This window comes from Tachyglossus aculeatus, chromosome 22, assembly GCF_015852505.1.
Source record: "Tachyglossus aculeatus isolate mTacAcu1 chromosome 22, mTacAcu1.pri, whole genome shotgun sequence".
In the NCBI taxonomy this organism is placed as follows: domain Eukaryota; kingdom Metazoa; phylum Chordata; class Mammalia; order Monotremata; family Tachyglossidae; genus Tachyglossus; species Tachyglossus aculeatus.
The window spans coordinates 2399713-2413251 of record NC_052087.1 but is presented as its reverse complement, the minus strand read 5'-3'; the positions used below and the strand labels follow the sequence as shown (position 1 = coordinate 2413251).

The 13539-nt window shown below is 45.7% G+C and overlaps 1 protein-coding gene across 2 annotated transcripts in view; it reads left to right on the top strand.

Moving 5' to 3' along the window:
- Nucleotides 1-13539, top strand: part of CPEB3 (cytoplasmic polyadenylation element binding protein 3) — a 180052-nt gene that overhangs the window by 111472 nt on the left and 55041 nt on the right. For both annotated transcript variants that reach the window (XM_038764075.1, XM_038764074.1), the window contains 2 exons: nt 3118-3285; nt 5092-5181. In XM_038764075.1, the coding sequence (XP_038620003.1) occupies nt 3118-3285; nt 5092-5181 (258 nt within the window). The remainder of the gene's footprint in view (nt 1-3117; nt 3286-5091; nt 5182-13539) is intronic.

Sequence of the window (13539 nt, the reverse complement as noted above, 5' to 3'; positions counted from 1 at the left end):
GGGTGAGGGATTGTAGCTTGGGGTTTGCGTGCTTAACGCGTGGAGGTTCGAGCCGGTTAAAAATGAGCACCACCAGTCCTCTGTATCAGAGCTAAAAGAAATGTGAACATTAAAGGAACCTCATTTAGTCCAGATGTTCTTTGTTTTCCCGCCCCTGCCTCCTCTCTCTCCTTGTTCGCTTTCCTCCTGCTTCATCCCACTTCCTCATCCCAAATTGGCAACTCAAGGGTCCTGCCAGAGGACTTTCAGGTGGGATGGAATCCGCTTAAAAGGGAGCAGCTTTGCCACTCATTCACAGAATTATTTGGAGATACGATCAGGTCTCTCCTTCACCTTTATCGAGGGCTCGAAACCCTTGATAACCAGGCAGCAGTTTGGTCGCCTGTGGCAGGGGCCTTCTGGGGTGGGGCTAGAGCTCAGGCCGGAACGAGGGGCTGGCATCCCTTATCACAGCCAGGCCAAGCCTTCCAATGTTCCTTGGCTGCGGGGCGAAGATCATTCCGTTCGGGAGCTCTTTAGGTGAGTCAGATGGGCAGAACCTAGCCGGGAGCAGTGGAAACCTGGCATGCTTTGACGCCCAGCCTGTTTTCTTCCTATTCCCACCTCTCCCAGAAAAGAAGCCTTAGCACAGCTTAAATCCAGATTGGGCACGCTCACTGCCATGGCCCTGTCACCCTCCTAGCAACATCCTGGTATCCTGACTCCAAATTATTCATCATATAGATAACCCACACCCGGTATCTGTTGCTCAACTTCATTAGTAATTCCTAGTGCCGTGCTCTCTGAGTGCTCTCATCTTATCCCGTCTGGACTACTGCATCAGCCTTCTCTCTGATCTCCCATTCTCGTGTCTCTCTCCACTTCAATCCATACTTCATGCTTCATACTGCTGCCCGGATTATCTTTGTCCAGAAACGCTCTGGGCATATCACTCCCCTCCTCAAAAATCTCCAGTGGCTACCAATCAATCTGCGCATCAGGCAGAAACTCCTCACCCTGGGCTTCAAGGCTGTCCATCACCTCGCCCCCTCCTACCTCACCTCCCTTCTCTCCTTCTACAGCCCAGTCCGCACCCTCCGCTCCTCCACCGCTGATCTCCTCACCGTACCTCGCTCTCGCCTGTCCCGCCATCGACCCCCGGCCCACATCATCCCCCGGGGCTGGAATGCCCTCCCTCTGCCCATCCGCCAAGCTAGCTCTCTTCCTCCCTTCAAGGCCCTGCTGAGAGCTTACCTCCTCCAGGAGGCCTTCCCAGACTGAGCCCCTTCCTTCCTCTCCCCCTCGTCCCCCTCTCCATCCCCCCATCTTACCTCCTTCCCTTCCCCACAGCACCTGTATATATGTATATATGTTTGTACATATTTATTACTCTATTTATTTATTTATTTTATTTGTACATATCTATTCTATTTATTTTATTTTGTTAGTATGTTTGGTTTTGTTCTCTGTCTCCCCCTTTTAGACTGTGAGCCCACTGTTGGGTAGGGACTGTCTCTATATGTTGCCAATTTGTACTTCCCAAGCGCTTAGTACAGTGCTCTGCACATAGTAAGCGCTCAATAAATACGACTGATGATGATGATGAGTACCAGCCAGCCACCATCAAAAGGGAATCAGGGGACCTCTCCCATTTCACTTTGGGGAGTCCAGTAATAACAACAGTGGTATTTTAAGGGCTTACCTTGTGCCGAGCTCTGTACTGCGGTTGGTTTTTTTTTTAGTGGTATTTAAGTGCTTACTATGTGTCAAGCACTGCTCGGAGTGCTGGGGTGGATGCAGGTTAGGTTGGAGACAGTCCCAGTCCCACACGGGGCTCACAGTCTAAAGTAGAAGGGAGGGTTCTCCCTTCAGCGGCCGGCAAACCCCAGGTCAGTCTCCTGGATCATGTATTTCTGGGGTACGGTGGGAGCCATAGCCCCGGTTCTGTCTCTTAATTGCTGTATTGTACTTTCCAAGTGCCTAGTACAGTGCTCTGCACACAGTAAGCGCTCAATAAATACTATTGAATGAATGAATGAGTGATCCTGAGACATCTGCCCCCTCCATAAGGAGTTAATAAAACGCCCGTTGTTATGCGGAGTTCGTCTGAACTGTCCTGTCCCAGAAGGGAGTGAAACCATTTCCTGAAAATCGGTATTCGTTCCCCAAGAACTTATAAAGAGGCTTGGGGGGGCCTCAAACATGGGACTGTAGCATAATTTCCTCCCAGTCAAAAGTTTTAGAGAAAGTTGCATCACCAATTTGTTTTCCTCAGAGCTCATAAAATCACCATCCTCAGTGGTATTTATTGAGCATTTACTAAGTGCAGAGCACTGTATTACGTGCTTGGGGAATACAACGCGAGTTGGTAGACACGTTCCCTGCCCACAGTAAGCTTATGATATAGAGAGGGAGATAGCAGGGACACGTACAAAAAACCTAGGGTAAATATTTTCGTCTTCCCTTTTTAGATTAAAGATTTTTAGTGTCATAAAATACTAGAAGGCAGTTTTCTCATATTACATTTGGTAGCAAGCTGGAATATCACCATTAGATTGTGTATTCTACTACAGAAAAGTAGATGGTTGTAGAGGTGGAAAAACTTAATGCGATGTCAGTACTAAACTTTGCCGGAGTGTTGCATCAAAATGAGGCACTGAACTGGGTGGTATGAAATGCTTCAGAGGCAGTAGTTCCACGTAACTCAGAAATGTAGCTAGAATTCATCTAATTACATTTGCATAAACCTTTGTTAACATTAATATGTGCTGTCATTGTAATGCAAAAATGTCATGTTAAAGCAGATGTGGTTGGGAATAGTAGAGTCAAAATATCACCTAGCTATTTGGATGTTTTGTTTAGGATGCTGAATAACGTAGCCAGTCAGATATTTTTTTCTCCCCGTTTGGCCTTTGGAAAGGAGCCCATTGCTGTCCCATATAAATAATGTTTTTTGCTGCCAAAGACTTGGTGGTCTACGTTAATAAAGTCCTACCACTGTTGGCTCCAGTTGCACTGAAGAGATTAGACTCCAGAATCAACTTCTTATTGTTTAATAGTGTGGTTTGGGCCCCTAAGTAAGCATCCACTTTCCTGGAAAAAGTATTTTAACTGTAGAAACTCCAAAATTTGTTTCAGGTCGGTCTTCTCTCTTTCCCTTTGAAGATGGCTTCCTAGACGACAGTCATGGTGATCAGTCTTTATCGTCGGGTCTGAGCTCTCCAACTCGCTGTCAAAATGGTGAACGAGTGGAACGCTATTCTAGAAAGGTGTTTGTTGGAGGCCTGCCTCCTGACATTGATGAAGGTACTGTTTGTGTGTGTGCGTGTGTGTGATGTGTGTGTTGCGTGCTTGTGTTAGCACCCGGCAACTGACATTTAACTGGAAAGAATTTTGTCGGCTGACTCACTGAGGAAGCTGACCTGCCCTTTCCCCCTCTTAACAGTGGCTAATAATTATTTTGGGGTGGCAACTGGAGAGCGGGAATTTACCCAAAGCTTTGGTGTCGGGTGGCAGTGGTGAGTGAGGGAATGAAGGAGTGAGAGAAGAACGGATGGATGGACATGGGCCTCGAAGAAGCACCGAGTGGGCTAAGACCGAGTGTGGAACTTTGCTGCAAATTCTTGTTATTAAAGGGAACCGGGCAAGTCAGAGCCTTCACAAGCTCTGAGCTGGTTTCCCTTGTCAAAAAGGAAGTTCGAGGCCCAGCAACAAGCGCCCTATCCATCACTCCATCTTTGGGTTTCCATTATGGCCGTGCCCAAATCTTCCATCACAATCTAAGGTAATGGATGTTGGCGCTTTCTAGGTCTTTAAGTCCTTTAAGCATGAGGCCCTTAGAGTTTGAAATCACGTCACTAGCAGTTTACAGTGTCATTCAATTCGTTTGCAATGTTTAAAGACCAAACCATGACCCACATGGATACGGATTTCCACCCAAACCAAAAGGCCTCTCTGGGAGCAGACTCGAATCGGTTGTCCTGTGGGAAAGGGGAAATTTCTTCCTTTGAAACCATCACACTTCTTATAGGTCATGGACTAACGGCCCAGCAGTTTCCCTAACTTGGGAAGGTAGGTGGGAGGAGAGGGGAGGAAGAGACTTGATTTTTTTCAGGATTATCATTTTCAGTTAGGGATGCAGAGCAGGAAAAAACCTGGTGATGTCACACATAGGAGAGTAAGAGGAGAGGGAATGTGGGGAAGAGGAGAGATGCTTGGGGCCCATGTGTGGGGGCCAACTCACATTTCCCATGCCTGTGCTCTAGGGCTAGGGGTCTGTGGGTGGGTGTAACTGGGTTAGGGTCACTGGGAGTCTGAAGACACAGGACACTGCTTCACTTGTCCCTATGGTAATCCAGCCCCCTGAGGTGGGAAAATAGCTCAAAACAGGAAGATAGAGTTTGCTTACTTTAAATGAACCCCTAGAGATTTCGACTTTCTCACGAGGGGCTAATTTTGCGATGATTTTGAGTCGTGATCATGTTTCCAGCTGTTTCACAGAAGTGACTAGAAACCAGATTAAAATTTTCCACCACGGATTGCAAGCAGAAGGTAAAATTACACGGGGTGGTGGGGCTCACTTTAATTCTTGCTGGAGGGAGAGAGAGAGAATGAGAGAGAACGCACCCAACCCACTTTCGTAGGAGTTGTTGCGGGGGTAAGGAAAACTGAAGGACTCTCATAACTGGAAAACGGTCTCAGAGTCAGGCCTAAACCTTGGTGGGAAATCAAGAAAAATGACAAGTAAGTTTGATATTTTGAGCCACTTCTGTACTGTTCCAAGAATAGAAACCTTTCCTATTGTGGGGGGCTTATCTCTGTGACTCAGAAATCACTTTTCTTAGTAACCTGAATTTTTTCTAGTTAATCCAGTACAGCTTCTCCATTGAAGAGGGAAAATTAGTAGGTATCTTTAGCAGCCAAGTTTGCACAGTTACAAATGAATTAAATGTAAACTGGCTAGTGACATTTCTTATAACATCACTTTTTCCCATTAAAAATACATTTTTTTTTTTTCAAAACAGCACCTTCGGTTTTCTCGCGTAGGAATGTCTATTTTGCCACTTTTGATCAAAGGATTTTTTTCCTAAGCTTCCTCGTTTGTTTTTGTAGATGAAATCACTGCCAGCTTTCGGAGGTTTGGACCTCTGGTGGTGGATTGGCCTCACAAAGCTGAAAGCAAGTCATATTTTCCACCTAAAGGTAATTAGCTTAAAATATGTCTCCACAGTCTGTTCTAGAATAAGCATTCACTCTCCTGCATGAGTGCCACAGGGCAAAAAAAAGCCTGGGTTTTTTCACTCTGGAAGTGACCGCGATCCTTTTTTTTTTTTTCAGTTAATAAACTTCTGAAGCCAATTATGTTTCAGTTATTGTTACATAATAATAATAATAATCTTGGAATTTGTTGAGCGCTTACTATGTGCAAAGCACTGTTCTAAGCGCTGGGGAGGATACAAAGTGATCATGTTGTCCCATGTGGGGCTCACAATCTTAATCCCCATTTTATAGATGAGGGAACCGAGGCACAGAGAAGTTAAGTGACTTGCCCAAGGTCACACAGCTGACAAGCGGCGGAGGCGGGATTTTTCTTTTTCAGTTAATAAACTTCTGATGCCAATTATGTTTCAGTTATTGTTACATATTTTTTCAGCAGCCTTGCATCAGAACCTTAATGTGCCAAAAATGTCCTCCGAAGCTAGCAGTGTGAAAAGAGGGGCTCTTCATCAAGGTGGCACCATTTTGCTGAGGTAGCAGGAGGGAGACCCTGGACTTCTTTCCCCTTTGATCGGACTGGTCGTCCAGTTGGGTCAGCCCCTATCCAAGGGAAAGGGAGGCTCAATATGAGCACGGGCACGGTGAATAAGGAGAGAGTTGAGAGGGAAAGGTTTGCTTTGAACGGAAATGGACGTGCAGCTTCAACCCAGGATTTTAATCCCAACTGAAAACCATAGAACCAGGATGACTGACGACTTCCTTCCCTTGTCCCCTCAACACTCGCCCTCGCCGGAATGGGAATCTCTGGGACCAGCATGTTTTCCGACTGGCCCTCAAGTCACCAGGTCCTTGGCTTGTCGGAGCATAAACAGGGCTTAGGTACCAGCAAAAATTCTGCTCTCATCTGGCTTAGCCCTTCAAGAAACTCCAGTGGTTGCACATCCACTTCAAACAAAAAGTCCTCACCATGGGCTTTAAAGCAGTCAATCCCCTTGCCCCCTCCTACCTCACCTCACTACTCTCTTACTGCAACCTAGCCCGCACAATTTATTCCTCTAATGCTCACCTTCTCACTTTACCTTGATCTCATCTTTCTCACCACTGACCTCTCACCCACATTTTACCTCTTCCCTGGAACGTGCTCCCTCCTCATATCGGACAGATAATTGCTCTCCCCCACTTCAAAGCCTTATTGAAGGCACATCTCCTCCAAGAAGCCTTCCCTAAGACCTCCTCTCTTCTTCTCCCACTCCCTTCTGCGTCACCCCGACTTGCTCCTTCATTTATCTTTCCTCCCATCCCCACAGCATATATGTATATATCTGTAATGGATTTATTTATGTATATTAATGTCTGTCTCCCCCTCTAGGCAGGGAATGTGTTTGTTTGTTGGTATATTGTACTTTTCTAAGTGCTTAATACAGTGTCTTGCACACAATAAGTGCTCAGTAAATATGAATCAATGTTGGGGGAAAAAGGAGGTCTATCTCTTTACTCTGCCTAGACATTCATTCACTCAATCATATTTATTTTTTTTATGGCATTTATTAAGCGCTTGCTATGTGCAAAGCACTGTTCTAAGCGCTGGTTGTTTACTGTGCACAGAGTTCTGTACTAAGCACTTGATGGTTTCCCCAGGCAGCTCCAAGTACTTAGCACTTGTGAACATGTCTAAAAGTTATTCATATTAATGTCTGCTTCCCCCTCTAGACTGTAAGCTTGGTGTAGGTAGGAAATGTGCCTACCAACTGTGTTGTATTGTACGCTCCCTAGCACTTAGTGCTTTGCACACAGTAAGAACTCAGTAAGTACCAATAATGATGATGATTCATTCAGAGGGTGTGGGCCTTGGATATTTCTTTTGGGAGGGAAAGTTGTCTTGCGAGCCACACTGCAAATGCGATTTAAGAGGCTTTTCTTCTGTACTGTTCCCTGACACACAAAATGGAGGAAGTCGGTCTAAGTTCCGAATTGCATTGTGTCCTTTAGTGCCCTGCCTAGGAAATGTGTGCCTTCTGTTACGCCTTTAATCTAACTGAATCCTAAACCGTGAGAAGAAAGCAGCTTCATTTCGATCTGATGGTTCAATGTTGCCAACTTGTATTTCCCAAGCGCTTAGTACAGTGCTCTGCATACAGTAAGTGCTCCATAAATACGATTGAATGAATGAATGACAATCATTACTTATTATTATTCTTGTTATTGGTATTATTATTATTGTTGTATTTCTTTAGCACTTACCGTAAGTCAAGCAGTATTCAAAGCACTGGAGCAAATGCAAGTTATTGAGGTCAGAGACAATTCCTGTCCCATATGGGTCTCACAGTCTCGGGTAGAGGCGGAGAACAGGCGTGGAATCCCCATTAGAGATGAGGAAACCGAGGCACAACACCAGTGGTCCACCTAACAGTATCCAGAGTCTGCAGGGAAGGCTTCGTGCTGCCCAACAGAAATGTGGGTGGCTTAGGAAGGGAAACGGGCAAGGTGGTGGTCTGTCTCCATAGTCCCCTTGGCATTCCCTGCTCTCCCTCTTTCTTTGACCCAATCAAACATTGCTAGGGGGGTCGAGGACCTGCTGGGGACCTTCTAACTTGCCCCCAGATAGCTGGATCAGGCCACGTAAGTCCACATTTTGGTAAGTATTGCCTGTTTCACAGAACTTTTCCATAACTCTGCTTCCCCTGAATATTCCTCCACGGCCTTAATATGAGCATTTCGTTGAAAAATGTGAACTTTCTTGGGAACAATCCAGTTTGTGGCTTATTACGCTGTCAGGTTGTAAAAATGACTTTGAGGCTTATTTGCATTTGCGATTAGAAGTCAGGAAATGCCATCTAGGGCTCTTGTACCCAAAAGGTACAATCTGCTGTGTTTTTTTTGAGTGCCTGCTTCAGAACACGATATTGAGATGTGGATGTGGATTGAGATTTGGATTCTTGGGTGAATCCAAAGTGAGCGGGAGACATGGTCCCTGCCTTTGAGGAGCTTAGAGTTGATTGGGGACGATTAAGAAACACAAGCTATTCACCAGTAGTTGGTGGAGAGGTAGCAGTGTGGTTATTGATACCAGAAGCGTGAATAGATATGTCACGAATATCCGGAAGTGCTAAGAGTATGTATTTAAACATATGCCCTTAAATCAGGCCTTCCTTGACTAAGCCCTCTTCTCGTTTTCTCCCTCTCCCTTCTGTGTTGCTCTGATTTGCTCCCTTTATTCACCCTCCCTCATCCCCACAACACCTATGAACATATCCGTAATTTATTTATATTAATGTCTGTCTCCCCCTCTAGACCGTAAGCTCGTTGTGGGTAGGGAATGCATCTGCCAACTCTGTTACTGTACTAAGCGCTTGGGGTGTACAATATAAGTGCTTAATACATAATATAATATAATAATAATTATATAATAATATATATATAATAATAAATGATAAGGGCAGCCGTTGGGTGGATTTGACTTGAGAAGGTTGAGTTTTCAAAGACTGGGGCATTCCCCTCTCCATGTGTTGGAACCAATCAGCGGTATTTATTGAGCACTTGCTTTGTGCAGAGCAATGTACAGAGCACTGTGTTCACAGTGCTTGGGAGGCTATAAAAAATGGAGTCAGAAATCTCCTCTCAGGTGACAGGGTGACTGGGCAAGAGAAGGAAATAGAAATGCAACCGGTCTGGGTGGAATGATTTTGGGGAGTGGAGAACCACTGTTTTCTCGCTCTAATTCCATCCTGTGAGCTGTTGGATGCACATGGAAGAGAAGAATGCAAGAAAGATTTCAGGCCTTAACACCCTTCTATATGGGAAAAGACTGAAAGTCTCACAGCTGAGAACTTGTGGATATGAAACATTAAGGATAAATGCAGGACTTGACATGGTGAGGAGAATCATGGGAGATTAGATCCCTTTGGCCCCAACATCACGTTTCCTCAATTAGCATCTTTTCCCTCATTAATTTCATATGCGATGCTACGGAGAACAAAGGAAATGAACTCCCTGTACATGATGGACTTTCATGCTACTCTGGATTGAACTACCAATGAGGCTCAGGTCTGGTATGGAAACTCAATTTGTTGTCGAACTAGTGAAAGTGGGATACAGCTGGAGGCTATTTGTGTTGTTTTCCCTTGTGGTGGCGGTCTTTGGCTTCTTACATTGTGATCACAGGAAATCACTTATTTTCCTTGTTGGTTTATTTGAAAATGGGCGGGTTGGGGGGAAGCTCTCATTCATCTTTGGTAGTGAGTTAAACTAATGTTCTGTCCACATTGTGGGTTAATAGAAGCTAGGTGGGTCATACTGACAGGTAACAACTAATGCAGCCTTTTCTCTTTGTCCTTTCCATTGACGCAAGTTTACTTGAGGGAGAGGACTCTTTTCTTGGGCCTAATCGGCATCCTCCTTTCCTCTCCTCTCCCCAGGGATTGCTCCAGAACTTAGAGCAGGATTTTCAGGTTTAAAAGGAATGCTAATTACTTCTAGGATGGTTCTGAGTTATACTTATGTACTGCTGTATTGTTAATAATTATGGTGTTTAGTGCTTACTGTGTGCCAAGCACTGGGGTATATACAAGGTAGATTGGACACAGTCCCTGCCCAACACGGCCTCCCAGTCTCAGTCCCCATTTTACAGGTAAGGGAACTGAGGCCCAGAGAAGTGAAGTGACTTGCCCAAAGTCACACAGCTGACAAGTGGCGGAGCCGGAATTAGAACCCATGACCTCTGACTCCCAAGAGCCCAGGCTGTTTCCATTAAGCCATGCTGCTTCTCAGTACGAGACACTGCTAAATACAACAGACTTAGCCCGTGGAGATGCCAGTTCATGAGGACTTTGAAGTGAGGAGAGCGGCCATCTGCTAAGGAAGAGGGAATTCCAGACAGGAGTCAGTCAGTAAGTCCTATTTATTGAGAATTTACTGTGTGCAGAGCACTGTGTTAAGCACTTGGGAGAGCACAATATAACAGGAAGGAGAACATAAGCAAAGCATCAGTGATGGAGGAGAAGAGGGAAGGTACAGTGAGTAGGTTGGCTTGAGGGGAGGGAAGCGTGCAAACTGGTTGTGGTGGGAAAAGAGAGAGGATACGTAGGAGGGAGAAGTCTTTTTGAGTGCCTTAATGCAGTGTCACGAGTTTCTGCTCGAGATGGAGAGGAAGGGGGTGAGCACTGGAGCTTTTTCAGTAGTGGCATGCCCAGCATGCTGTTTTGGCAGGAAAGCGGAGCGTAGGCTGGAGAGGGGAGAGATTGGAAGCAGAAAAAAAGAGAGGGGATGTGGAGACTGTAGTCAAGTTGGGATCAATCAGTGGCATTTATGAAGTGCTTGCTGTGTGCAAAGCACTGTACTGGGCACTTGGGAGAGTAGAATACAACAGAGTTGATATGAACAGGATTTCAGCCACATACAAGGGAATGTTGCTGAGGTTTTTCACCAGATTTTCAGAGGAGGTGAAAATACCAGAGAGCCCCTAAAGAAATATAGTGACATCTTTTTTTTTTTTTTAAGAGAAGTAGCCTAGCCTAGTGGAAAGAGCACAGGCCCGGGAGTCAGAGGAACTGGGTTCTAATTCTGGCTCTGCTACTTGACTGCTGGGTGATCTCAAACAGGCCACTTCACTTCTCTGTGCCTCAGTTTCCTCGTCTGTAAAATGGGGATTCAGACTTAGAGCCCCCTGTGGGGCATGGACTGTGTCCAACTTGATTGTCTTGTATCTACCCTAGTGCATAGTACGGTCTCTGGCACATAGTAAGAGCTTGACAGACATTGTTTTTTTAAAAAATCTGGAGTGGAAAAGCGGAAATGTTTTTGCTGTGCTTGGGAGAGTACAATAGAACAGAATTGGCAGGCACGTTCCCTGCCCATAACATTCTTACCGTCTATTCTCCTTATTTACATTTTCTTAAGCTATGTTTTGGAAGATTTTTGCAGTGATAATTTTTGTTTCAGAACTGGAATAGAATTGTGGACCCCTTTCTTCTAAGAGTTTCCTTTTAGGTCACTGAAACAAACCAAGATACGCAGTGAAAATTGAACCATTTCTTTCTGCAGTTTCCTGCCCCTCTTGTCCCTTGTCTGCACAAAAACTTGGCATCGACTCTGCTGTTTTGTTTCCTATATACCGACTTCACAAATGGCATCCTGCTCAGACCCAGTTGGTAGTATTTTTTGAGTACATTTTCTGTGCAGAGAACTGTACTTAGGACCAAACCGAAAGAAGAATAAAATATGGAGTCAGTCCCTGGGAAGCTCACTGTCGAATGGGACAGGCAGGAAAAATCCACACAGAATAAGATGAAGAACAGGCTTCTGTGAAAAACTTGGGAATACAGATAATGGAAATGTGGATAGAGGATTGAATTCTGGGATTGCTTTAGGGGAAGTGGAATGGCTGGGTTTGGTTTGGGATGCTACATTTGGGAAGGCTTCTTTTGTTTTTGTTTTTATGGTATTCGTAGAGCGCTCATTATGTGCCAGTCACTGTATTAAGCCCTGGGGTAGAGACAAGCTAATCAGGTTGGACACAGTCTTTGTCCCACCAGGGGCTCACAGCCTTAATCCTTATTTTACAGATGAGGTAACTGAGCCCCAGAGAAGTGAAGTGATTTGCCCAAGGTCACACAGCAGACAAGTGGCGGAGCCAGGATTAGAACCCAGGCCTTTCTGACTCTCAGGCCCAGCCGGTATCCACTAGGCCATACTGCTTCTTGGGGGAGATGGGCTTAGAGTGGTGTTTTAGTGCACTTGAGAGATAATGGAGTGTTACTTCAGCACTTTGTTATTGGATTTAATTCCATCTGGAAGGGGACACGCTACAGCATAGAGCAAGATAAATACAGTGGGTTCCTTCCTTGGCTGCTACTGATGCCACGTGCAGAATATTTCTGAACTTCCAAGTCTGAGTTTTCTGGCAGTTTTTATTTTTTTTGAGATGAGACAATACTGAAAGAATTTAGTCTCCTCATGGGATGTATCTGACATATTAAAAAATTCAAGTTTTTGTTTGGCTAGCATTTTCTTAGAATGGGCGTTTTGTGCCTCTGATCCTTGTTAATTAAAGATTTCAGAGAGCTTTTTGGAGTTCGATTGCCTCTCAGGAACCTGAAGATGGAGTCAGGCACCTACCAGGTTGACCCTGTAATTCCAAGGTTTTGTGCTGATCATTTCCAGAAGACCCTATCAGGGGCAGTGGGCTGAATCCAGGTTATTGGCAACAGATTTCCGGGGTCAGAGTCAGCCTCATAACCCCAAGCCTGAAGAGTCCAGAGAGGCTAAGCAGCAGTGGTCACTCTTCTAAGCATCCGGGGATTCACTTCCAGGCCAGAAACACTGTCCCTCAATCCCCATTACTTGTCCACTCCGGGTATGAAAATTACTGCCTTTTACCTAACGTCTTCTGTCCAGGGTTGGTGTGAGGCAACTGCGGATAGATTGGCAGGGCATAGAAGCTTGCTGAAGTGGGCGGTTTGGGCATTTCACTGCCGAGCAAGGCCTGTGCCTGTGGGGATTGCTGATCCTGCCAGCCGTCTGATGCCAATCGACCTGCCAGGTCTGGACTGAAGAATCGCCTCCCAGAAGGGTTCTCTTGGGTTGGGAAATTCAGGCCTGGTGAGTCCTTAAACCTGTTTCAGGGACCAAGTCTTCTTTGTAGATGGAAGAGTTCCTCATGGGGAAGCCATCGTGTTTTGGGGGGTGCCCACGCTAGATGCAGTTGGCCAGTGCCCATGACTGGATTAATCTGACTGCCTGCAGGTGACGTAGCCTCCTCTCAGACTGTGTTTCCAACTCTTTTCAACAGTGATAATCAATGAGAGTCCTTTGGAGAGGAATAAATGATGCTCTATTTGGCGGGGGAGGGTTCTGAATTGGACTAATTTCGCTCCCTTTACTGTTTCTTTCCACAGTTTGGTGTGGGGGCAACATGGAGAAAGTAGATGGGGTGAAAGTTGACCCAGGATATCAGCCAAGAAGGAGGAAAGGTTGGGGGTTAAACAGCTATTTCATACCAGTGAGCCCAGTATGACATTGTTCCAGGTGTCCGTATGACTTTCCCATTTCCCGCTTCATCTCTGCATCTCACTGACTCATGGTCTTCACTGTTCTCCCTTTCTCCTCCCCTAGCTTCACATCCTCTCCCTTGTTCTTTGGCCTTCACTGGCTCTGGTAGGCCTGCAATCCTTGAGGCCATGCGTTTTCCATCTGGGCCTTCTCTGAGAGGGCTTCTTGGCAACGGGAAGAATGAATCAGATGTATAACAGGTGCATGGATAGAGCACAGGCCCGGAATTCAGAAGGACCGGGGTCCTAATCCCAGCTCTGCCACTTTCCTGCCGGGTGACCTCAGGCAAGTCTCTTC